Genomic DNA, 27,880 nt, shown 5'->3' with positions numbered 1-27,880 from the left:
ATCGGGCTCCCTGCTCAGTGGAGAGCCTGCTTCTCCCTCTCTCTCTGTGCTCTCTCTCTCTCCCATTCTCACTCTTTTTCTTGCTCTCTCAAGAAAATAAATAAAATCTTTAAAAAGTTATTTCTGATTCTGATTTTTATGGATCAATATTTTTAGGGAAGACATCTCCTACCTGGCATAATAACTTCCAGAAGCCTGTTATGAATTAAGCTATGGTCAAAAGTGGGCAACCGTGAGTAGAGACCAATACAGACATTAATACGTTTCTGAATTATGTTAGAAAATCAGCACACAGAGTTTTGGGGAGGCTCACCAACAAATGAGAACTGCAAACAAGAAACCTAAAGAGTATGTATGGTGCATTTCTTCTATCTTAATTGCCTTATAAAACTTCGAATCCCTTTCTAGGTCTTCCCTAAACTGACTGTTTTAAAGCATGTTACAGAAAAGATGTCGAGTGACTCTTCAGAAGGAAGTCAGAGGTTTACTACTCATGGCAGTGGTTCTCAAATTGCGGCAAACCTAAGAATCCATTGGAGGGCTCATTAAAATACAGATGTTTGGGTCCCATTCTGAGCATTTCTGATTCACTTGATCTAAAGTGGAGCCTAAGAATTAGCTTTCCTGACAAGTCTTTAGAAGATATTAATGCTGGTTGTTGGGGGAATCATACTTTAAGAATCATGGGTCCAGGTGCCTGGGTGCCTCAGTTGGTTGAGCATTTGCCTTTGGCTCTGCTCATTATCCCAGGATCCTGGGATCAAGTCCTACATGAGGCTCCCTGCTTCTCCATCTCCCTCTGCCCCTTCCCCCTGCTTCTTCTCTCTGTATTTCTCTCTCTCTCTCAGTCAAATAAATATATAAAATCTTTTTTTAAAAAAAAAGAAAAAAAGAGGGGCGCCTGGGTGGCTCAGTTGGTTAAGCAGCTGCCTTCAGCTCAGGTCATGATCCCAGCGCCCTGGGATCGAGTCCCACATTGGGCTCCTTGCTCGGCAGGGAACCTGCTTCTCCCTCTGCCTCTGCCTGCCATTCTAGCTGCTTGTGCTCGCTCTCTCTCCCTCTCTCTCTCTGACAAATAAATAAATAAATAATCTTTAAAAAAAAAAAAAAAGAAAGAAAGAAAAAGAGAATCACTGGCCCATGAGCTGGGCTGTTGAAATTTTCTCAAACTAATGTGGCATAATGAAGATGTTCCTGTTTTTTGTTCTAGATACATGTCTATCACATAAGTCTAAATTTGTGTGAGGCTCATTAGCTATGCTGGCTAACATACTTTAATTGTATTATTAGTGGACTCTATTTATACAATATAATTTGTCTGCTATTGACTGCCACAAAATGATTAGACTTTATATCTGGAAGAATCCTAAAAAAATAATATGATCTAACACCCTAATTATGAAGATGAAGAAACCAACATCCAGTGTAATAGATCTAAACAACTGTGATTTCCAAATTATGGTTTACTGTCAATAGCCTTTGAAGAATTGTCTATGAACTAAATAGCTACAGTAACATCTTGTGTTCTTACAATAATCATGACTACCCTTTTGTTTGTGACAGAATTAATTTTCTTCTCAAGATAATTAAGAACTTCTCACTGATGCTTACTTTAATTTAATCAGAACTTATTTTGAACAGCAACAAGTAGAAATCAAGGCAGGAGCCTCCTCTTGTCCAAAGGGTTTCCAGCCAAAAAGAAATGGTATAGACTTAGTTATGTAATATAGATATGGACCCAAGGAAACCCTAAGAACTATCTGTAACAATGTCTACCATTTTAATAAAACAAATTTAAGACTTGAAATTTATTTCAAAAGAATAAAAATCTACTATTTGCCAGATAGTACAAAACATGTTCATATTTAAGATCTCATTAAAATCTCATTAACTAACCTATGAGATTAAAAAACTAAAGCTCTTAGAGTTTAAATAACGTAGGCTAGCAATATATTTTCCCATGATAAAAACACAAAAGTTTTCCTAGTATATTTACCAGCACTTACTTAATTTAGCTGCTTGACAAGTTGGCACATTTGTATTCTCCTAAGGCCTGATGATTTCATTTTCAGGAAGCAAGAATACAAATATCCTTTGGACAGTCAGGAAGTCTAAAAATTTGTTTTCTAAGTATTCATGAGTCTAGTATGGACATTCACCCTCCCTCTCGCCTTTTGGAGAAAAATTGTGCCACTGCCAAATTAGATAACTTCCTTTCCTGGAAACACTTTTAGCATATTATTACAGTCTCAAATAGTTTGAATAACAGATTCAATGTTAAACAAAACATTTTTCAGCAGAGGAGACAACAGTCTTTTATAGAGGTGGTCCATAAACTATTTACTAGTTAAATTTGGCTCTAGGTTCCACAGATTCCTTACAAAGAGAAATACAACTTACCATCCAGCCTTCCTTATGTTAACTAAATTCTTCGCAGTCATTGATGAGGGATAGAAGCAGAAAAATTTTCACCTTTAGTCCAGAAGGCTGACTTATAGCTTACATAGTTTTGATAAGGATCAAATAGGTACTGGCTGCTGCATTCTTAAAGGATCTCATATCTGCTTGTGTATCTTACCAAAGCTATTATCAAGCTGAATGATAAGCAGCAGAGAAATCTTGTGAAAATAGTTTTAGGAGTAGAAATTAGAAGACAGCTATGATCTAATATTCCCTGCACATCCCCTCCGCCTTGAGCATTAAGCATATAACCACCAGCTTCATATAGCAAAAGTTCAGCTTTTTCTGCCCACGGGCACTAAGTTGCACTCCAAAATATCTGAAGCATTCTTTCTTGACCATTCTCTCCAGACCCCATTTCATAAGGATGAAAATTCATAATTGCAACTGACTCAGAACTTTGCCCAGGTTCCAAGATCAAGTCAACATTAAGACTCAACTAATTGGCAGTGACAGAAAGCAGCCCAGGTTATAAATGATAATCAACAGAAAAACTGTCCTTCACTGACATTTACCATTCAGTAGACATACCACCCCATATATGAAAGAAACTTGAAGGCTTATAGAGCCATAATGAAGACTCCTTCTGCTTACTAACAGAAGATTCAGAAGAAAGGAAAGAAGCAACATCACTGAAGGCATATTTCAAGAAGCTTAAATAAAGCCAATACTTAGGAATCATCTCCCAAGATAATTTTATGTGTGCTTTAAATACTTATCAGATGTTCATAAAAATAATCATGATTTATTTTCTTGTTTTCATGATTAAATTTGATGTCTTTATCAATAAAATGAAAAATGGAACCCCAGTTTATATCATTGGGCTAAATAAGGATCAATTTGTGGCAATCGATCAGAAATAAATCTGAGGTTACTGATTAATAAACTATTTGTACTTGGAAATACACATACTTTCTTTGGATTCAAGTTATTCTTGAATCTAAAGCATCAGATAAAGCACTGTGATCTCTTTAACATTACCATATAGATGACTGATTGGGATTCCCTATTTTGAATAAATATACATGACAACCACAAAAAAGTATGATTGAAGTATATTTCAGATTTCTTAGGGGAAGCTATTGCCCAAAAACCCCAATAGGGGGCGCCTCGGTGGCTCAGTCCTTAAGTGAAAGCCACTACTGAAGTCTCACATGAGGGTTCCTCTGTCCTGAATCATACAGGAGAAGACAGGAGAAGTGAAGTAGCTTATCAAACACTTGTGTGATTACCAGCAACTTAAGAATATACAACAAAACACACAAAGAACATAAAATTCTCAAAAATGAAAACACAACAACTGTTCAAAATGATACATACCCAATGTCAACTCAGTAGCAGGAGAACCCAATATGCTGACCAGGTGGAATTAGGTTACACTTCACAGAGAAAAAAACATATCTTTCCCATTAAACGCAGAAACAAAAAAACACTCTTAACACTTACTCTTGTCTTTTTGTCAGTTTCATTTTCAAAACACTGATTGTCTTTATTTTGCTCAATACATGAAGCATTTTCTTTCGGCCCACTGCAATCTGTAAGCTAAAAAAAAAAAAAAAAAAGTTTAAGAAAGCAATACTTCCCAGCTCAGGTCATGGTCCCAGAGTCCTGGGATCGAGCCCCACATCCGGCTCTCTGCTCGGCGGAGAGCCTGCTTCCTCCTCTCTCTCTGCCTGCCTCTCTGCCTACTTGTGATCTCTGTCTGTCAAATAAATAAATAAACAAAATCTTTAAAAAAAAAAAAAAAAAGAAAGCAATACTTCCCTATTTGTTCTCTGCAATGTGAGTTAAATGTTTGTTTTTCAAACTTTTAGCATGCACATTAAAATGTCTACGACCTAAATAAATATTATTCAGTATTGCTTATGTTAGTTTTAGAATATGACTGCACTTTCTAACCCATTTTTATATTGCTCCCAAGAAGAAAACATAAAATGGGACAGTTATTCAAAGGCAAGTTTTTATAAATTTTAAAGCTTTTCACCAGGGACTGTTAAACATAGGTGATTCAAGTATAACTTGATAATCTGGTAAAAGCTGAACATGATTAATAGGAAGATGAACACAGATGGGTTAATTTCATCTTATGTAAATTCCCATACTTGCAGGAATCTCTACTCTGTGGTAATTGTTGGAGCCCTCAGAATTAGCAGAGGCACTGACTATTTTCATTATGGACTATCTTTTCAAAGATCTTTGTATAACCACAGCTTTGGATGATAAAAATATTTACTTCCAGAACAAAAGATAAGTTTGCTTACTGAACATCATAAAAAATTTCTGTTCCCTAGACTGAGGGTTATTCTCCACTGCATGGGAATATATCACTTGGCCAATTTTGCATCATCCTATAGGAACTGGGGCTTGAGAAATTGCTATCTAGCTATGCTACAGTGATAGATAATAAAGTCCCTTGGCTTTGTCCTAGGAGTTTTGTGACATTCTGGCATTCATGAAACTATGTCATGTCTTAGATTAACCATGTCTTAGATTACAAGTAGGGTTAAATCTTAGACCCTTCACAGTTCTTGACAGTTGTGATGAGGACAGAATGCTGACACTCATGGTTTTCTGGAAAAGAAAGGATCAGAGACTTGCAGACTGATGAACGGGATTTCTAGGATCCCCTTGGGAGCTAGCAGTCAACATGTTAATGAACTTTATGCTCAACTGCTTAATAATGATCCTCCAGTTTAATACCTGTTAAGGCATTTTCCAGTTATGAATAAAGGAATTTACGAAGTGATTCCAGGCCAAGTACTGGAAAATAAACCCAAAGACAGCTCCCAGATGGTGCCCTGGTTTTTGCTGACTATCCCCTGATGGTGGGACATCTTCACCAATCTACCAGTCACCCTCAAGTCCCAAGATTCATTCTGGATGAGCAGAAGTTCCCACTCTTTTTCAGACTACAGTTATAGGGCAATGTACCCATGCTGATTATGAAAGGAGAGAAACAAGCAACTATTATGAGCAGAAACCAGTATATCCCTGATTCTCGTCTATTGTAGATGCTCCTCTTCTTCCATAGTTTACATGAGCCATTGTGATTAACATATTGCATTATAAATCACATGTTTATATATCTGTCTGTCCTATTAGAGTTACTTGGAGGACAGGTATTATATCTTACTATTTATCCATTTCTAGAGATTAATAAATATTTATTTAATGAATGAAAAAATAAATATTAAGTTAAATAAATTGATGAACATTTAACTAAAGGAAAAAAGAAGAAGCTGGGCTCCAATCTGGCTAAGAGGAATGTCAAGCTCACCCTATCTGAGGATACCAAGGTAGCTTCGACACCAGAAATACAGAGTCATTTACTTTTTGCTCAGTTTCATAATGATGATGCCATTTTCATAATGATGATGAACGCAAGCCACAATTATGGCAATGCAGACTCAGTGAGCAGCTTTATTCCCATTGGTCTCATCAGGGCCTTACTGTGGGCATCCACATGAGTGATGGGCATCTACATGAAATAACACCACCACACCTTGTGTCCTGGGGAAGCCCATGGTTAATATGCCAGTCTTTAGGCTGGCAGTGTTGATGGCTTTGGTGCAGTTATAGGACTTCAGTTGAACCAAAAACAGTTATTAGCAAACCACCTACACACCCCTCAAAATCACAAGTAAATGGGCCTTCTTACTGCACAGAGCTGCTCTCATTGTCCAAGATTCATGGTCCTTCCCTTCCCTGTTATACTGACCTCAGATGCTTTAAGAAAAAAGATGATTAAGAATGAAATTAAAAATATAGATTGCTCTAGGCAGTACAGACATTTTAACAATGTTTATTCTTCTGATCCAAGAGCATGGAATGGTCTTCCATCTATTTGTGTCTTCTTCAATTTCTTTCATGAGTGTTCTGTAGTTCCTCAAGTACAGATTCTTTACCTCTTTAGTTAGGTTTATTCCCAGGTATCTTATGGTTCTTGGTGCTATAGTAAATGGAATCGATTCTCTAATTTCCCTTTCTGTATTTTCATTGTTAATGTATAAGAAAGCCACTGATTTCTGCACATTGACTTTGTATCCTGCCACGTTGCTGAATTGCTGTATGAGTTCTAGTAGTTTGGGGGTGGAGTCTTTTGGGTTTTCCATATAAAGAATCATGTCATCTGCGAAGAGAGAGAGTTTGACTTCTTCATTACCAATTTGGATACCTTTTATTTCTCTCTGTTGTCTGATTGCTCTTGCTAGGACTTCTAATACTATGTTGAACAAGAGTGGTGAAAGTGGGCATCCTTGTCTTGTTCCTGATCTCAATGGGAAGGCTGCAAGCTTTTTCCCACTGAGGATGATATTTGCTGTGGGTCTTTCATAGATAGATTTGATGAGGTTCAGGAATGTTCCCTCTATCCCTATACTTTGAAGCGTTTTAATCAGGAACGGATGTTGGATTTTGTCAAATGCTTTTTCTGCATCAATTGAGAGGACCATGTGGTTCTTCTCTCTTCTCATATTAATTTGTTGTATCACATTGATTGATTTGCGAATGTTGAACCATCCTTGTAGCCCAGGGATGAATCCCACCTGATCATGGTGGATAATCTTTTTAATGTGCTGTTGGATCCTGTTGGCTAGGATCTTGTTGAGAATCTTAGCATCCATATTCATCAGTGATATTGGTCTGAAATTCTCCTTTTTGGTAGGGTCCTTGCCTGGTTTGGGGATCAGGGTAATGCTGGCTTCATAGAAAGAGTCTGGAAGTTTTCCTTCTGCTTCAATTTTTTGAAACAGCTTCAGGAGAATAGGTGTTATTTCTTCTTTGAAGGTTTGGTAGAATTCCCCAGGGAATCCGTCAGGTCCTGGGCTCTTGTTTTTTGGGAGGTTTTTGATCACTGATTCAATCTCGTTATTAGATATAGGTCTATTCAGGTTGTCGATTTCTTCCTGGTTCAATTTTGGTAGTTTATAATTTTCCACCGGCATTCCTCAAAGAGCTGGAGCAAATAATCCTAAAATTTGTATGTAATCAGAAGAGACCCCGAATCGCTAAGGAAATGTTGAAAAACAAAAATAAAGCTGGCGGCATCACCTTACCGGATTTCAAGCTTTATTACAAAGCTGTGATCACCAAGACAGCATGGTACTGGCATAAAAACAGACACATAGACCAGTGGAACAGAGTAGAGAGCCCAGATATGGACCCTCAACTCTATGGTCAATTAATCTTTGACAAAACAGGAAAAAATATACAGTGGAAAAAAGACAGTCTCTTCAATAAATGGTGCTGGGTAAACTGTACAGCTATATGTAGAAGAATGAAACTCGACCATTCTCTTACACCGTACACAAAGATCAACTCAAAATGGATAAAAGACCTAATCTCTTTGATATCAGCCACAGCAACTTCTTTCAAGATACGTCTCCAAAGGCAAAGGAAACAAAAGCGAAAATAAACTTCTGGGACTTCATCAAAATCAAAAGCTTCTGCACAGCAAAGGAAAGAGTCAAAAAAACAAAGAGGCAACCAACGGAATGGGAGAAGATATTTGCAAATGACAGTACAGACAAAAGGTTGATATCCAGGATCTATAATGAACTCCTCAAACTCAACCCACACGAAACAGACAAACACATCAAAAAATGGGCAGAAGATATGAACAGACACTTCTCCAATGAAGACATACAAATGGCTATCAGACACATGAAAAAATGCTCATCATCATTAGCCCTCAGGGAGATTCAAATTAAAACCACATTGAGATATCACCTTACACCAGTTAGAATGGCCAAAATTAACAAAACAGGAAACAACATGTGTTGGAGAGGATGTGGAGAAAGGGGAACCCTCTTACACTGTTGGTGGGAATGCAAGTTGGTGCAGCCTCTTTGGAGAACAGTGTGGAGATTCCTCAAGAAATTAAAAATAGAGCTTCCCTATGACCCTGCAATTGCACTCCTGGGTATTTACCCCAAAGACACAGATGTCATGAAAAGAAGGGCCATCTGTACCCCAATGTTTATAGCAGCAATGGCCACGGTCGCCAAACTATGGAAAGAACCAAGATGCTCTTCAACGGATGAATGGATAAGGAAGATGTGGTCCATATACACTATGGAGTATTATGCCTCCATCAGAAAGGATGAATACCCAACTTTTGTAGCAACATGGACGGGACTGGAAGAGATTATGCTGAGTGAAATAAGTCAAGCAGAGAGAGTCAATTATCATATGGTTTCACTTATTTGTGGAGCATAACAAATAGCATGGAGGACAAGGGGCGTTAGAGAGGAGTAGGGAATTTGGGTAAATTGGAAGGGGAGGTGAACCATGAGAGACTATGGACTCTGAAAAGCAGTCTGAGGGGTTTGAGGTGGCGGGAGGGTGGGAGGTTGGGGTACCAGGTGGTGGGTATTGTGGAGGGCACAGCTTGCATGAAGCACTGGGTGTGGTGAAAAAATAATGAGTAATGTTTTTCTGAAAATAAATAAATTGGAAAAAAAAAAAGAATGAAATTAAAGTTTCCTGCTCCTAAGAGGGAATAAAGGTCATACAGATCCAAAGAAATATGCTGGAGAACTTCTGAGAGGGAAAGCACTCATACTCTTACAGATCTGTTGCATAGAGTCATCCAAATCACAGTCTGCTAGGTTCCATGAGCTGGAAGAAGGAGGGACAGAATTCAGCTGATTGGATTTGGGCAGGGTTTACCATGAAGCAGAAAAGCTGTGTGGTTTTCACTGCTGGATGTGTAATTGGTATTAACATTTCATTGTAAATTCTCAGAAAGTACAGAAGGCATTCTCTTGATCAGTAAAAGCTATGTGTAAAGAAATACTAACAGAACACATAAATCATTCCTTCTAATTCTTTTCTCTATTTTCTCTTGGTAGCCCCACAAAAAAGTTGAGAATCTTAGGAAGAAGAAAGGAAATCATCACCTTACGGACTTTAAGGAAGCAGGGACAGTAATCCAAGATGCAATATCTTAGAACAACAGCCAAGCATGGCCAGCAAAATAGGCTAATAGGATCTGGAGGCTCACGGTGGATTATTGATTCTGCTGTTGCTCCCATTGCCTCAACTATTCCAAACATGTAACTGTAACTAAATCCACTGCACTGACTGATGGCCCTTGGTATGTTCCCTTTCCATCATCTTTCTTCTATCCCACTGGCACTCAAGGTCCAAGACCAATTTTTATTCATATGGCAAGGCTTCCAGTATGTTTATAGCACTTCCTCAATATCTAAATTCTTCTTCTATTTGCCATTAAGATTTGGTACGAGGGGTTTCGAATTGTTAACTAAGATGGTGTTCTATTACTTGGCAAGTCAGAAGCCTCAACTAGCAGCAGTGGATAATAAACTCTGACAAAACTGAGGGGCTATCTGAGCAAATTCCCTCCAGCAATCAAGGAAATACTTCTGTCTTTTTAGCCTCAACCATCAAGCAAAAAGAGCCCAGCACCTTATTAGATTCTGAATATTGGAACCAGTATGATCTTACTTGGCCATGTTTCCAGCTAGGGCACAAATCAGCATCCTTAAAGTAAGGCCCAAAACAACTGGCTCTCCTGGAAGAGCTCAGCAAGCTGTGGCAGGCTCTTTGTCTTTGCAGCCTCACAACATTACTGACACCTCTGAACTAGAACACTTTGTGAGTGAGAGAGATTGATTACAAGCTCTGGTAAAGAGAAGCACCCTCTGCTCAAAATCCCCTGAGGCAAAGCTGCTGCTTCAATGGGGTCCTGGATTCACAGGTTTCACTAAGTGCCTGGGCCTGCTTCACTAATAGTTTCACTAAACTGAAGCTGGTGGTGCTCATTGGGATGATGAAATTTGTGTTTAGTTCCAAGCATGCAGAACTGAAAATGGAAGCTCCCCCACTTAGGTGGCAGAACTCAAGGTCATTCTTGTACCTCTGGCAAGTGTGCTTCCTGATAAACCCTGTTGTATTTTTACTGACTCGGGGTATTGTCAATGGCCTAAAAGTTCTACCTGTCCTGTTGGAATACTAGAGACTGGCAAATTAAACACACTCCTCCCTGGGGTCATGAACGATTTAAATCAGGGCTGCTCACTGTAGATGCCCGCTGCAAGGACCTTATGAAACCATCTGAAATCAATCTGATTGAGTCTGCACTGCTACTATTGTTGCCTGGATCCACTGCCAGACCAAACATGTCAGCAAATCCACTGTTCCAGGCAGACCACAAAGTAAAGGACTTCATGTTTCTGATGCAGAGGATACCTAGCTACCCTCAGGTAGCTGAGCTTGTCATTTTAAGTCGGATAAGAGCATTTGTTCCCTGTTTGTTTATTTGTTCCTTCATCCAGGAATCCATATAGTCATCTACTTTAATCTTTTTTTATCTACTAAACAATATACACTAAGTATTGTTATTAATATTTATCATTCTCTAAAAATGCATCTATACCTTGGAGATTGTATATGTATGTTAATATTTATTAACTTGTTTATTGATTCCTGGATATCAAAAACAATAAGATATATTATCTATCTTCCATGTATTTCTCCATCCTCCCATCCATCTAATGGGACAGAGAATTCTAAAGACAAGAAGTTATCCAAACAAGCAAGAGTATTCAGTCTAACAGGAAATAGTATGGGCTTTGAAAGGCATTATGTTCCGAAAGAAAGAGCATGGGTTTTAGGGTATGGAAGAAATGAGTGTTCCTTTTATCTCCGCTTACTAGCTAGGTGTCATCTATTATATGGAAATTATCTCATCCACTGCAGAGTCTCCTTCCTCCTTATCAACCATCCCACAGCTGGGTTAGATGCTATGAATCTACAACTTTCCTACTTCTTCCAGTTGGTGTTCCATATATACTTCCTGAATCTCAATACCTTGACTGGCTTTCTATGCTTTCATATCTCCACCATTATTTCTTCAACTGGTAACATCCCATCAATGTAGCTCTCATGGAAATAGTAATTTTATTCTATCCTTCTATACTTCCTTCATTCTTTAATAAAATAAAATAAAAGAAAGACCCTTGATCACTTTTTTCCAAAACTTGCAATCTATCTCTGATCTTCTCCCCAGAATCAGTATTCTTGAAAGATTGTTTACAGACTTAACATGCAGTTGAATAATTTAACGAAAAGTTATAATAAGCTATGTCCTGCTTTGAAGATACTGATACATACTTTATATGCATTATCTCATTTAGATGAAAAAGGAAAACCTTTGAAGTAAACACTAAATTCTAAATTCATCCTTATTTTCTGGGTGAGAAATAGAGAACCTAGTTCTTTCTGAATGTATGTTCTCTCTGAGTGAGTCTATGTATCTAACCACTACACTAAATTCCTGAACTACTTCCTTACCTAAACTCACTTACCCTTGAGCCTTTCCCCATCAGCATCACATGGAGACTTTTTAGACGAATCCTTGGGTCTCACCCCAACCTACTGAATCAGAAACAGTAGGGATAGGATCCTGCAAGCTCTATTTCTGGTGTGAATGTGACACATCTTAGTTTGAAAACCACTGATCTAGATGTCAAAATGTCAAATGATTCTAAGTGCTCGAAATAAGTAAAGTGAGCCAGCTGCAAGAAATATCTAAGAAGTGATGGTCCTTGGGAAAAAGGACAGTTCATTCCCTAATGGGTATAGTCTCTAGTCATTTCCAGACATTTTCCTTGCAATGAGGAAACCCAGACTAGTATTGCCAGACGTTTAGAATTTTTAAGAGAACTTGGAAGTCTGACCTTCTATGTAAAATACCTTGATTTTTAAATGTTGACAACATTATGTATTTTTTAGGGATGCCTGGGTGGCTCAGTTGTTTAAGCATCTGCCTTTGGCTCTGGTCATGACCCCAGAGCCCCGGGAGAGAGTCCCAGGTTGGGCTCCTTGCTCACTGGGGAGTCTGCTTCTCCCTCTGCCTGAGGCTCTCCCGATTTGAGCTCCCTCTCTCTCTCTGACAAATAAATAAAGTCTTAAAAAATTACATATTTTTTAAATACCATGTGAGCTAACACAGAGTGGGCCAAACAAAATATAAACTTATGCTGGAAGCTACATAAGGGCAGCCAGTTTGTGACTTCTGCTTTTATCTCTGTACTCCACCTTTCTGCCCTAAATACTACACAATTAAAACTCATCAAGGACCTTGTAGTCCTCACTGTTTTCTACTTGGACTTTCTACCTGGACTTTCCATAGTTTTCATTGTCTTACACTTTCTCTAGCATTTCATACTATTAACTACTCCTCCTTTTTGTAACTTTTACTTCTATATTCAGAAACACCTCTCTCTCCTAGTTGACACTGCACCTTTCTGATTGCCTCTTCTATTTCATTTCCTCTTCCTCTTCTTATCCCCTGGACTTAACTATTACTCCAAAATTCCTTTCCTTTACCTCTTCTCTCAATACTCACTCCCAAATAACTCTCTAATTTAGACTTTCAAATTCCAGTGGACCTTTTTTCCTAATTGCTAGCCCTACATTTTCAAATGTTTGTGTTTCTTTCAAAATCACATTTGTGCTTTGAATCTGTTCAATATAAACAGAATCATTTTCGGAGAGCTTGGGTGGCTCAGTCAGTTAAGTGTCCAACTCTTAATTTCAGCTTAAGTCATGATCTCAGTGGGGCTCTGAGCTCAGCATGGAGTCTGCTTAAGAGTCTCTCACCCTCTCCCCTCCCCCCCATCCCACTTGCTCGTGCTCATGTGCTCTCCCTCTCTCTCTCTCTCTCAAAAAAAGATAAAGATTTTTTTCTCTTCAGAACCTGCTTCTACTCCTGGATACCTCATTTCTGGTAATGCCACCACCGGTTTTTAAAGGACTACTCATATACCTCCCCTCCTCTACAAAGCCTGTGCTGATCCTCTACCTTCAGCTAGCTGAGAACCCTTATTTTATTATTCCCTCAGAACACATCTCTAGTAATGATTAGTCCACCTCACTTCTTTTAGTAAAAACCCACAGTATAAACAAAAGGAAAAAAAAACTAAGCATTATTTGTTTTTTTCTTAACCATTCAAGTGAATTTTTAGCTCCTTGAAGGCAATGAGTGTATTACTACTTTTATATCCTTCATGTGTCTGAACAAAATAAATGTGCATAGATATGTATTAAATTTAATACACAGTGTTTACACAGGTGTACTCTGCATTACACAGTATGTGCTGATAAATATATACCAATTTCACTTTAAATGGATACACCTTTTAATATCTACCAGAAGAGTTTTCTATTTAAAAGAATCTTGGGGTGCCTGGCTGCCTCAGTGGGTTAGAGCCTCTGTCTTCAACTCAGGTCATGATTCCAGGGTCCTGGGATTGAGCTCTGCAGCAGCATCAGGCTCTCTGTTCAGCAGGGAGCCTATTTCCCCCTCTCTCTCTCTCCCTGTCTCTCTGCCTACTTGTGATTTCTGTCTGTCAAGTAAATAAATAAAATCTTAAAAAAAAAAAAAAAAGAAGAAGAAGAAGAATCTTATGGGACGCCTGGGTGGCTCCATCAGTTAGGAGTCAGCCTTGCACTCGGGTCATGATCCTGGGGCCCTGGGATAGAACCCTACCTTGGGCACTGAGCAGGGAGTCGGCTTCTCCCTCTCCCTCCCACCCACCCCTCTGCTCATGCTTTCTCTTTGTCTCCCACTTTCTTTCTCTCTCTCTCAAATGGATAAATAAAAAATGTTTTCAAAAAAGAATCTTATAATAAATTTTTACGAACTCTGAAACTCTTCTGTAAAGTTAATGTACTCATCTGAAATAACGGTTATGTAGATTTATTTGTTTGCATCTTTGTCAATTTATACCATTCTTCTTAAACCTGAATTTTTTTGGAAAATGTATGTTGGTACTGGTGTGTGTCATGCACAAAATCTGTGTCCTGTCAAAAAGTTCCTATAAAGTCCAAAAAGTAAGGAAAACAAGCTCTTGTTTCTTAGCAGAAGCACTACCCTTTCGTCTAGAAATAAGAAGTGTACAGACTAGCCTGAGGCATATCCTAGTGTGCTCTCAGGTAGTCCAGGTCTATTAATATATTCTGGCCTTTATAGTTATAGAGCAGCTAGTTATATTTCATTTGATTATATCCTCTTCAGCTATAAGAAACATTGCAAACTATCGAAGTGTGAGGTTGATATTCTTTCATAGGAAACCTGCTATAGGAAACAACATACTGCTGCTTTATAGAAGACATTAGCATTATAAATAACCAGTGAATTTAAATTATGTTTTTTTCTGAGAGAAAAGTAAACACCATTATGTTAGTCCTAAAAATAAAGGCCTAAGTGTTCTTGGAAACCTGAACAGGAAGAAAAAAAGTAGGTACTACATAAGTGCTCAAGAGAAGAGAGTACCAATTTTCAAGAAAGGTTCTCAGACTATTTATTGATTCAACAAATACTTCTCAAACTCTATTACACACAAAGCATTGAACTAGATGTTATAAGAAAAGCACAAATAAGATGTGGTCCGTAAACCACAAAAAATTTAATGCAAATAAGGAAATAAGGTATATACACAAATGACTATAAAATCACTTAGAAGGCTTTGAGTGTCAAAAAAGAAGTAGACAAAAGTGCTCTGGAAATTCAAAAGAGGTTCAGTTCAATAAACATAAATAACACTTACTATTGCAAAACTCTAAGGAACTTAAAGTAGATGAGACAATTACATAAACTGATCATTTCAATTCAAGTTTGAAGTATTAGAAACATGAAAAGAATGCTGTGGAAATGTAAGTTGAGACATGAGCAAAGTCATATGACAAAAACTCATAATGAAGTTGTTGCAGACCTGATATTGAGGAAACACAAGGCAGAAGTTGTGAAAAATAAAGCAGGAAAGGTAAGCAAAAGCCAATTTAGGAAGGTCTCTGACATTAAACTACAGAATTAAATGATCTCACGAGAAACAGTGAATCAAAGAAATGTTGAGAAAAGATATGATGAGGAAAAAGTACTTGAACCAAAAAAGGGAGAAATGTTTAAAAAGTAAAGATTATACAAACATATTGGCCTTAGTTATTTTTTGCTTTACATTATTCTCTTAATTTTAAAACACATTTTCAAATAATTTCAGGCTTATAAAATGTTGTAGAAATAGGACAAAGGATACTATGTTCCTCATGCACGGATTTCCAAAATGTTAATATTATAATAGCTACAGTACAGTGATACAAATCAAGAAAATAATGCTGACACAATATTATTATCTAATATATAGACCTTAATCAAATTTTACCAATTGGTCTGCAGTTGAGGATCCAATCCAGAATCATTTATTATATTATTTTTATGTATTTTTCGTTTCCTTTAATCTGGAACAATTCAGTCTTCGTCTTTTAGGAACTTGATATTTTGAAGAGTATTAGATTTTTTTCAAGTGTTCTTAATTTGGGTTTGGCTAATATTTCCTTATGATTAAATTCAGGTCATACATATTTCACAAAATCACCACAAAAGTGACTACAGGTGCTTCTCAGTACACCATTATCAGAAGGTACATGCTATCAGTTTGTCCCACTGACTGGTAATGTTACCTCTTGATCACTTATTTAAGATGGTTCTGCCAGGTTTCTACACTGTGAGGTTATTACTCTCCACAAGTAAGTAATAAGAATCATATAGAAGATACTTTGAATTTAGATACATCCTGTGTTTCACTCACTTCCACTCACTAGTTTTAGCATTCATGAATCATTCTTGCTTGAAACAACTATTACCACAGAGGTTGCCAGTGGTGGTTTTCTTATTCCTTCATTCCTTCTATACTTGTCGGTTGGCATTTTCCTCCAAGGCAGAACTTCCTCTTCTCTTGTCTCCTTCATTTGTTTATTCATTCATTCACATATTTTTACCAGTATGAACTCGTGGATTTTCATTTTACTGTTTGTTTTATAATCTGTTACTATATTTATTTATTTTGTTGTTCAAATTGTCCCAAATTTGGCCATTGGGATTTTCTTCAAATTAGCTACTCTGTCCTTTTGATATATTTGATATATTTGAGCACTTTCTTACTTTCTGGCAGAGCAAGATATCCCAGACTTATCTTATACGTTCCTGTTTTGCCCCATCTTAGAATCAGCCATTCCTCCAAGGAGAATTAGTTTTATTTGATGGAGAATTGTAACAAGAAGCCTAAATCTGCAGCCTACCTGCATTTATTCTTACTGAATATCATTGTTTCTGGTCTCTCTCAGCAGACAGAGCTAAGAAATTATATATATCTTATATATTACATATGTATTGTATATGTGCACATGTATATGTATGTGTGTATATGTGTATATTCACATATACAAAAAAATATTCAAAGAGACAAGTTTAATAAGTCTCTCATTCTCTGTATCTCTCTGTCTTTCTGTGTATATGTGTGTATATGTGAATATACATTCACATATGTGAATATACATCTACATATGTGAATATACATCTCTCATTCTCTGTATCTCTCTTTCTGTGTGTATGTGTGTATGTGTATATTCATTAAACTTGCCTCTGATTATCCACCATATATTGATTTACTCAATCTTTGAAAATACACAAAGCAGTTTTGAAATCTCTCTCTTAGTCCTATAAAAAAACAAACTTAATTAATAGTTCATTTTTTAACCATTAACCTTAGTGATTATAGTCAAATGCTGTTTTTCAAACTAAATTGTGTTCTTTTCTCTCTCTCCCTCAAGGTGATTGCATCATTCATTTGTAATAAGGCTCATTTGTTTGCGTTCCATTTTGAATTCCTGTCTTTTTTTTAAAGATTTTATTTATTTATTTATTTATTTATTTTCTGTGAGGAGCAGAAGGGGAAAGATTGTGGGGGAAAGAACCCAAGCAGACTTGTGCTAAGTGTGGAGCCCATGTGAGGTTGAACCTCACAACCCTGAGATCATGACCCTAGTAGAAACCAAGAGTTGGTCACCCAACCAGCTGAACCACCCTGGCACCCGCCCTTCATTATTTATATCTTAAATGTGGTACAATGTAGTTCTAAAATCCAGAACTATACAAAAGTAAAATTCAAAGAGTGCTCTTCTCCTGCTCATTTTATTCCAGTGTAATCAACCTCTGTAAATAATCAATATTATTAATGAGTGACTTATCCTTCCTATTGTGACTCTTGCATAAATGAGGAAATACCTGTATATGTTTTTTTTGTTGTTTTTTTTTTTGTTTTTGACAGAGAGAGATCACAAGTAGGCAGAGAGGCAGGCAGAGAGAGAGAGGAGGAAGCAGGCTCCCTGCTGAGCAGAAAGCCCGATGCGGAACTCGATCCCAGTACCCTGAGATCATGACCTGAGCCGAAGGCAGCGGCATAACCCACTGAGCCAACCAGGCGCCCCCTGTATATGTTTTTATTTCTCCTTCTTTCTTATATGAAAGATAGCATATTAAAGATGTTCTTTAGCACTTTCTTTTTTCATTTTAAAAGTATATTCTGGAAATGATTCTATATTTGTACACAGAAATAACTCTTAACCTTTTGCACACCTGCACAGTAGTCAGCTAGAAAGGACTTCTGATTCCAGCCATACAGAGTACCTGATACTTGATATGATCAACTGCCATAAATAACACTAAAGCTGGACAAAATATATGAAACAACACTTCAGATTTTGGACAACAGGCAATGGAGGATTGTGATTCCCCAAGAAAACAGAAACATTATGAGGTGAGCCAGACAATCTCTCTGACTTTCTGCCTGGAGGTAGTTTCTGACCTGAGAAAATAGAAGAGGCCAAATAAAGACAAACCTGTCTGAGCTGAAGAGGTTGAAGTCAAAATTCAGAGCTACTAAAGGAGCTGAAATTTACAGAGTATCAGAAAGGAGATATCTCAGAAGAGGTTATTCCAAGAAAACTGTGAAAGCTTTCTTTTAAGTCTTTAGCTTAGTAAAATGTTTTCCATGCCAACAAGAAGATTCTCTAATGTCTGGCATTAAACAGGTACTGGGAAACCATAAGCTGAATAAAGATTACAGAAGCTGCACAGTATTAAAAAGATATGTCATCTGAAAAAAAAAAAAAACATACATCATCTGAGTAGCCAAAGGGGAGAGAAAATGCTCAAATTCTAGGAATTCAAGTTGAGGACCTAGAAAAGCCACACCTTATGAAAAGCACTACTCTTTGCCTAGAATAAAGGCTACTCTAGAACTACTATAACAAAATTTTAGAAGTAGGCATTGAAAGAATTAGTCTCATCTGTCAGTAAATTAATACCTGCCAGAACATAACTCAATGCTGTTTAAAGGAAAACAAAATCCAAATTCTCAAAATGAAGAATCCATAGTATTCAGCATTAATCAAAATGTACTAGTCCTGGGTGCCTGGGTGGCTCAGTGGGTTGGGCCGCTGCCTTCGGCTCGGGTCGTGATCTCGGGGTCCTGGGATCGAGTCCCGCGTCAGGCTCTCTGCTCAGTAGGGAGCCTGCTTCCTCCTCTCTCTGTCTGCCTCTCTGCCTACTTGTGATCTCTCTCTGTCAAGTAAATAAATAAAATCTTTTAAAAAAAATGTACTAGTCCTGCAAAGAAGGAGAGAAATGTGACCTGTCACTAAGGGTGAACAGCCAAATCAAGGCAAACAGATCTAAATATGTTCAAGACACTAGAATTAATTAATGAATATTCTAAAAGTTATTATAAATATGTTTAAGAATTTAAAAGAAAAGCAGAACATAATGAGTGAACAGATGGGATAATATTAATAGAGAAAGGAACAGCATAAAGAAGAACCAAACAGAAATTCAAGACCTAAAAAATTGAATTTAAAATACAGAAAAGATCGCTCAATGTGCTTAACAGGAGATTGGATGTACTATGGAAGATATTACCAGTAAATTTGAAGATAGGGAATAAAAATGATCAATAGAGAGAAACTAAAATAGAGACATTTAAAAAGACCTGCAGGAAAACATGTCATGGGCTGGTATATGTGTAATTGTAGTTCCAGACAAAGGATAAAGAAAGATTGGGTAGAAAAATATTTAAATAAATAGTTGACTATACTTTTTTCAAATAGGATTAAAAAATATGAATTCAAAGATCCAAGAATCTAAACAAACCCCCACACAGAACAAAATACAATGAAAGCTATACTCAGGCACAATCACATTCAAATTAGTGGAAACAAAAGATGAACAATAAAAAATCTTAAAAGCAGTCAGTAAAACAGACACTGTACATACTGGGGAACAATAATAATGATTAATGACTTCTTTTTTTGTTGTTTATTAATTTTCCTTTTTAAAGTTTTTTTTTCCAATTTATTTATTTTCAGAAAAACTGTATTCATTATTTTTTCATCACACCCAGTGCTCCATGCAAGCTGTGCCCTCTATAATACCCACCACCTGGTACCCCAACTTCCCACCTGCCCGCCACTTCAAACCCCTCAGATTGTTTTTCAGAGTCCATAGTCTCTCATGATTCACCTCCCCTTCCAATTTCCCCCAACTCCCTTCTCCTCTCTAACGCCCCATGTCCTCCATGCTATTTGTTATGCTCCACAAATAAGTGAAACCATATGATAATTGACTCTCTCTGCTTGACTTATTTCACTCAGCATAATCTCTTCCAGTCCCGTCCATGTTGCTACAAAAGTTGGGTATTCATCCTTTCTGATGGAGGCATAATACTCCATAGTGTATATGGACCACATCTTCCTTATCCATTCATCCGTTGAAGGGCATCTTGGTTCTTTCCATAGTTTGGCGACCGTGGCCATTGCTGCTATAAACATTGGGGTACAGATGGCCCTTCTTTTCATGATATCTGTGTCTTTGGGGTAAATACCCAGGAGTGCAATTGCAGGGTCATAGGGAAGCTCTATTTTTAATTTCTTGAGGAATCTCCACACTGTTCTCCAAAGAGGCTGCACCAACTTGCATTCCCACCAACAGTGTAAGAGGGTTCCCCTTTCTCCACATCCTCTCCAACACATGTTGTTTCCTGTTTTGTTAATTTTGGCCATTCTAACTGGTGTAAGGTGATATCTCAATGTGGTTTTAATTTGAATCTCCCTGAGGGCTAATGATGATGAGCATTTTTTCATGTGTCTGATAGCCATTTGTATGTCTTCATTGGAGAAGTGTCTGTTCATATCTTCTGCCCATTTTTTGATGTGTTTGTCTGTTTCGTGTGGGTTGAGTTTGAGGAGTTCATTATAGATCCTGGATATCAACCTTTTGCCTGTACTGTCATTTGCAAATATCTTCTCCCATTCCGTGGGTTGCCTCTTTGTTTTTTTGACTCTTTCCTTTGCTGTGCAGAAGCTTTTGATTTTGATGAAGTCCCAGAAGTTTATTTTCGCTTTTGTTTCCTTTGCCTTTGGAGACGTATCTTGAAAGAAGTTGCTGTGGCTGATATCAAAGAGATTACTGTCTATGTTCTCCTCTAGGATTCTGATGGATTCCTGTCTCACGTTGAGGTCTTTTATCCATTTTGAGTTGATCTTTGTGTACGGTGTAAGAGAATGGTCGAGTTTCATTCTTCTACATATAGCTGTCCAGTTTACCCAGCACCATTTATTGAAGAGACTGTCTTTTTTCCACTGTATATTTTTTCCTGTTTTGTCAAAGATTAATTGACCATAGAGTTGGGGGTCCACATCTGGGCTCTCTACTCTGTTCCACTGGTCTATGTGTCTGTTTTTATGCCAGTACCATGCTGTCTTGGTGATCACAGCTTTGTAATAAGCTTGAAATCAGGTAACGTGATGCCGCCAGCTCTATTTTTGTTTTTCAACATTTCCTTAGCGATTCGGGGTCTCTTCTGATTCCATACAAATTTTAGGATTATTTGCTCTAGCTCTTTGAAGAATGCCGGTGGAATTTTGATCGGAATGGCATTAAAAGTATAGATTGCTCTAGGCAGTATAGACATTTTAACAATGTTTATTCTTCTGATCCAAGAGCATGGAATGGTCTTCCATCTATTTGTGTCTTCAATTTCTTTCATGAATGTTCTGTAGTTCCTCAAGTACAGATCCTTTACCTCTTTGGTTAGGTTTATTCCCAGGTATCTTATGGTTCTTGGTGCTATAGTAAATGGAATCGATTCTCTAATTTCTCTTTCTGTATTTTCATTGTTAGTGTATAAGAAAGCCACTGATTTCTGCACATTGACTTTGTATCCTGCCACGTTGCTGAATTGCTGTATGAGTTCTAGTAGTTTGGGGGTGGAGTCTTTTGGGTTTTCCATATAAAGAATCATGTCATCTGTGAAGAGAGAGAGTTTGACTTCTTCATTACCAATTTGGATACCTTTTATTTCTCTCTGTTGTCTGATTGCTCTTGCTAGGACTTCTAATACTATGTTGAACAAGAGTGGTGAAAGTGGGCATCCTTGTCTTGTTCCTGATCTCAATGGGAAGGCTGCAAGCTTTTTCCCATTGAGGATGATATTTGCTGTGGGTCTTTCATAGATAGATTTGATGAGGTTCAGGAATGTTCCCTCTATCCCTATACTTTGAAGCGTTTGACTTCTTAACTTCAAATACAATAGAAACATATCTTTAAAGAATTGAAAGAAGGGGGGGGAATCCCTTACATTCTGTAATTCTATATCCAGGAAAAACATTCTTTAAAAAAACGTTAGAATAAAGGCATTTTTCTCATAAGAAAATCAGAGAGGGGGCGCCTGGGTGGCTCAGTGGGTTAAGCCGCTGCCTTCGGCTCGGGTCATGATCTCAGGGTCCTGGGATCGAGCCCCGCATCGGGCTCTCTGCTCAGCAGGGAGCCTGTTTCCTCCTCTCTCTCTGCCTGCCTCTCTGCCTGCTTGTGATCTCTCTCTGTCAAATAAATAAATAAAATCTTTAAAAAAAAAAAAAGAAAGAAAATCAGAGAGAACTCATTGCCAAAACACTTAACTACAAGAAATAGAAGTTCTTTTTTTTTTTTTTTAAAGATTTTATTTATTTATTTGAAAGAGATCACAAGTAGGCAGAGAGGCAGGCAGAAAGAGAGGAAGGGAAGCAGGCTCCCTGCTGAGCAGAACGCCCAATGCAGGGCTCGATCCCAGGTCCCTGAAATCATGACCTGAGCTGAAAGCAGAGTCTTTAACCCACTGAGCCACCCAGGGGTCCCGAAATAGAAGTTCTTAATGCTGAAGAAAGTTGATACAAAATACACCCTCAGAGCTACACTAGGGAATGAAGAATGCAAAAATATTAAATATAAGATAAGTAATTTTTTTCACATTTTAATTTCCTCAAAGCAAAATAACAGCAGTGTATTTTGGGATTAATAGTATGTGTAGAAGTATAACAAAACAATGGCACAAAAAATAGACAAATGTAAATAAAAGTATACTGCTGCAACATTCTTACATTATATGTGAAGTGGCAAAATATTAACTCATAGTTACCTATGTGATAAATTAAGGATCTATATTGTAATACTTAGGAAAACCACTAAAATACGAAGCTGATAGAGGTGATGAAAATGGAATCCTAATAAATATTCATTTAACCTAAAAGAAGGGAAGAAAAAAAAAAAAGAGAAAAAAAGAAAAGTAAAGAAAAAGCATCATCACCATCAATAATAACAAAGATGCAATACAGAAAACTAAGTTAGCCTTACTACAAAAGTTCAAATGTTACTCTACCATTGACTAAAATAAAGAAAAAAAGGGAGAATCAGGAGATGACAAGAGAGAGAAAAATGTTAACAAATTAGAACTAATCTAGGAAACATAGTCCAATGATTTAATCATTTGAATTTGTGAATTTATCAATCCAAATAATTTATATTGATGACCTCCTACTCTGTGCCGAGCATAGGGGAATCAATGTTCAATAAACAGAACCACTGCCCTTATGCTACAGACTGCCAACTTGAGAAGACAGACACTAAGCAACTGGCTACAGAACTTTCTGATAAAAGCTGTGAATAATTCTGCTGAGAGAAGAGAACAATGCCAAAAAAATAATAAAATGTTATTAAAGCATGCCTAGAAAATTTAATTAATGATTAAAATGATACTCCACTTACCAATTTCCAAAAAAATAATTCAAAGTAGTCTTAGCAAAAGTTTGGTACTGTTTATCACAGTAGGCTTGAATATAAATTGGTTTAATAATGCTGGAGAAATATGAGAATGGGAAATGCCTTTCAAAGGTCTTGAAAATCTAGTTACTCATTTACCTAGTAACTTCACTTACAGAAATATACCTTAAAGAAAAAAAGGAGAGATGCTTATAAAATGTATTGTAACAATGTTCATTAAAATTTTGTTAATCATAATGAAATAACCTATAGATCCTAAATTAGGGAAAGATATAATAAATAGTGGTTATGTTTCTTGTCAAGATGACCCAATGAATTTATATTTATATCGCATTCCTTCTATTCTAAGTAGCCCACAATGACAGTTACTATATGAAAGAGGGAAAACAAAAGGTATAGTTGCAATCTAAACTGGTATAAACATCTCTATGGATCAGAAATAAAACAAAAATTAAATGTTATAGAAAGAGGATCTACAAATATTACCTCATTACCACGAATTGAGTCAACCTGCATGCTGACTCCATGATTAGATCTGTGAAAGCTGCTATATTACAATGGAGAAAGAGAAATGAAACTGTTTTAAGACTTGATTGACTATGGGCTGGAAACGCAAGAGGCCAAATGGAGGGCAAACACAAAATTCCATTCAGAGATAACTTTCTATAAAAAAAAGTTTAGAAAACAAAAATATATCTCACATTCAAAATGAGCCTTCAGAAGTGTAAAAGGTTACTGATCATGTGATATCTTTCATATATATAAAGGGGAAAATTATACATATTTATGCTTATTTGTTGACAGAAACACAGGAATGATACACTTGAAGCTAATGAGCAGGTCACTTACCAGAAAGATTGAGAAAGATTGTAAAATATATGTATATGGAAACAAGGTAGACAAGATTACAGGTATGAATAAAAATGAATATATTGTTTATATAGTTTTAATGTTAGAACCATATTAGGTGCTCTGTAATAAAAAGTGAAAAAGAGGGACTGGAATTCAAGAAGGGAAAAGAAAGATCCAAAGTGGAATATACAGAGAAACAAATAAACCTAGCTACATTACAAATTAGTATCAAAATCCAGGAAAAGAGGGGAAAAAAACTAACCCAAGTAAGTCTTGGACTAAGTATTCTGACTATATTTCCAGAGAGCATAAGGCTAAAAAAAAGAAATTACCACAAACAATGAAATCTAGTTGGTAGGTTTACTTGATGGTAAGGATTAGCAATTCAAAACTCCTTAAAGTGTATTCTAAGACTGAAAAAATAAGTAAATATAATGCCATTGATGGAAGCCATGTTTCTCACTAACAGAGAAGGTAGTTATAAATATGCAAAGGAATAATGAATAAATTATTTAGTATTAAGTTATAATGAAGGTATCGCTATGAACTCAAAGTTTTAAAAGATAGTAAATATACAGACAGATGGATAGAAATAAAAATAAATATGGGTATGTTTTTTCTAATTCTATCATATATTTCTTGATTCCATCTCTAAGAGGTCCTAGAAAAGTGATAAAATTCTAGTAAGAATGAACACAACTAATATTCGGTTTTGATTTTTTTTTTAATTTCTTTTCAGTGTAACAGAATTCAATGTTTTTTGCACCACACCCAGTGCTCCATGCAATCCATGCCCTCCCTAATACCCACCACCTGGCTCCCCCAACCTCCCACCCCTTGGCCCTTCAAAACCCTCAGATTGTTTTTCAGAGTCCATAGTCTCTCATGGTTCATCTCCCCTTCCAATTTCCCTCAACTCCCTTCTCCTCTCCTTCTCTCCATGTCCTCCATGTTATTTCTTATGCTCCACAAATAGGCAAAACCATATGATAATTGACTCTCTCTGCTTGATTTATTTCACTCAGCATAATCTCTTCCAGTACTGCCCATGTTGCTACAAAAGTTGGGTATTCATCCTTTCTGATGGAGGCATAATATTCCATAGAGTATATGGACCACATCTTCCTTATCCATTCATCCGTTGAAGGGCATCTTGGTTCTTTCTACAGTTTGGCCACCGTGGCCATTGCTGCTATAAACACTGGGGTACAGATGGCCCTTCTTTTGACTACATCAGTATGTTTGGGGTAAATACCCAGTAGTGCAGCTGCAGGGTCATAGGGAAGCTCTAGTTTTAATTTCTTGAGGAATCTCCACACTATTCTCCAAAGTGACTGCACCAACTTGCATTCCCAAGTTGGTGGAGGGTTCCCCTTTCTCCACATCCTCTCCAACAAACGTTGTTTCCTGTCTTGCTAATTTTGGCCATTCTAACTGGTGTAAGGTGGTATCTCAATTTGGTTTTAATTTGAATCTCCCTGAGAGCTAGTGATGATGAACATTTTTTCATGTGTCTGTTAGCCATTTGTATGTCTTGATTGGAGAAGTGTCTGTTCATATCTTCTGCCCATTTTTTGATATGATTATCTGTTTTGTGTGTGTTGAGTTTGAGGAGTTCTTTATAGATCCTGGATATCAACTTTTTGTCTGTACTGTCATTTGCAAATATCTTCTCCCATTCTGTGGGTTTCCTCTTTGTTTTGTTGACTGTTTCCTTTGCTGTGCAGAAGCTTTTGATCTTGACGAAGTCCCAAAAGTTCATTTTCACCCTTGTTTCCTTTGCCTTTGGAAACATATCTTGAAAGAAGTTGCTGTGGCTGATATCGAAGAGGTTACTGTCTATGTACTCTAGGATTCTGATGGATTCCTGTCTCACATTGAGGTCTTTTATCTATTTCAAGTTTATCTTTGTGTATGACATAAGAGAATGGTCGAGTTTCATTCTTCTACATATAGCTGTCCAATTTTCCCAGCACCATTTATTGAAGAGACTATCTTTCTTCCACTATATATTTTTTTCCTGCTTTGTCAAAGATTATTTGACCATAGAGTTGAGGGTCCATATGTGTCTCTACTCTGTTCCACTTGTCTATGTGTCTGTTTTTATGCCAGTACCATGCTGTCTTGGTGATCACAGCTTTGTAGTAAAGCTTGAAATCGGGTAACATGATGCTGCCAGTTTTATTTTTGTTTTTCAACATTTCCTTAGCGATTCAGGGTCTCTTCTGATTCCATAAAAATTTTAGGATTATTTGCTCCAGCTCTTTGAAAAATTCAGCTCTTTGAATTTTGATCGGAATGGCATTAAAAGTATAGATTGCTCTAGGCAGTATAGACATTTTAACAATATTTATTCTTCTGATTGTATTTGATTTCTAAATACCATTCTCCATCAAGTAGAACCAGGGATCTCTGTTGGGGCAGAGAATACAAGATGAGCCTGTTACATCTTGCTCTGCCAGAAAATAAGAAAGTGCTCAAAATATGCTGAGTGAAATAAGTCAAGCAGAGAGAGTCAATTATCATATGGTTTCACTTACTTGTGGAGCATAAGGAATAACATGGAAAACATTGGGAGATGGAGAAGTGAGTTGGGGGAAATCAGAGGGGGAGACAAACCATGAGAGACTGTGGATTCTAAGAAACAAACTGAGGGTTGGGGGGGTGGGATGAGCCTGGTGGTGGGTATTATGGAGGGCACATATTACCCTTGAATTTTGGAACACTGAAAAAAAATTAATTAAAAATAAATAAATAATAAAATAAAACCACAAATCTATTTCCATGTTAAAATATGACTAAATCAAAATAAAAGTTTAGCATTCAAAAAAAAAAACTTAATGGGAATATTTCAAAAGGACACAGATGCCAACTTGAGGGGAATTCCAATGGCCAAATTTAGGACAGTTTGAACAAATAAAGATAGCAATAAATTATAACCCACACAATAAGATGAATACCCATAAATTTATACTGGTAAAAAGAAATGAATAAATAAATGAAAGATAAGGGAAAGCAGTGCCTTATAGGAAAATGCCAATTAATAAGTGTAGAGGAAATAAAAGAATTAGTCAGTCTCTTTAGTAATAATTGAAATGAAAGAATCAGTCAGTCTCTTTAGTTATAATTACTTTAGGCAAGAATAATAAATGCATACTAAAAGTAGTGAGTGGAAGTAAGTGAAACACAACTATATTGTTCTAAACTCGAAGTATCTCCCATGATTCTTATTAATTATTCAGGAAAAATAGTAGCTCCTGAAAGCTTTCTTAATCAAGTAAATAAAATTAACATTATCAATACTTGAACAAAGAGATATTCTACATTCTTTTGGAGATCATGTATTAAGAAGGACATATCCCTTTTGTAGGTCTTCCACCAAAAATGCATAAACTGATTTTAAGCAGAAGGAAACACAAGAAAAACCTCAGTTGATGATTACTGTATAAAATAAATGTCTGTATTCTTTAATAAAAAAAAATGTCGAAGTCTTGGGGAAAAAAGCATGGGAGACTGAAGTACATTCCACATTAAAGGATACTTAAAAGGCATGAGAACTAAATGCAACTAAAAGACTGGAGTCTTGATCAGAATAATTGTTTTCTCTTTTGCTAC

At 36.8% G+C, this 27,880-nt stretch overlaps 1 protein-coding gene across 7 annotated transcripts in view; it reads right to left on the bottom strand.

Annotated features, from left to right (window-relative positions):
- Positions 1 to 27,880, bottom strand: part of DLG2 (discs large MAGUK scaffold protein 2) — a 2,052,576-nt gene that overhangs the window by 1,561,367 nt on the left and 463,329 nt on the right. For all 7 annotated transcript variants that reach the window (XM_044258404.1, XM_044258405.1, XM_044258399.1 and 4 more), the window contains one exon: positions 3,907 to 4,002. In XM_044258404.1, coding sequence (XP_044114339.1) covers positions 3,907 to 4,002 — 96 coding nt within the window. The remainder of the gene's footprint in view (positions 1 to 3,906; positions 4,003 to 27,880) is intronic.

This window comes from Neovison vison, chromosome 7 (genome assembly GCF_020171115.1).
Source record: "Neovison vison isolate M4711 chromosome 7, ASM_NN_V1, whole genome shotgun sequence".
In the NCBI taxonomy this organism is placed as follows: Eukaryota; Metazoa; Chordata; class Mammalia; order Carnivora; family Mustelidae; genus Neogale; species Neogale vison.
Note: the sequence above shows the minus strand (reverse complement) of the source record. Positions and strands in the feature narration are given on the sequence as shown.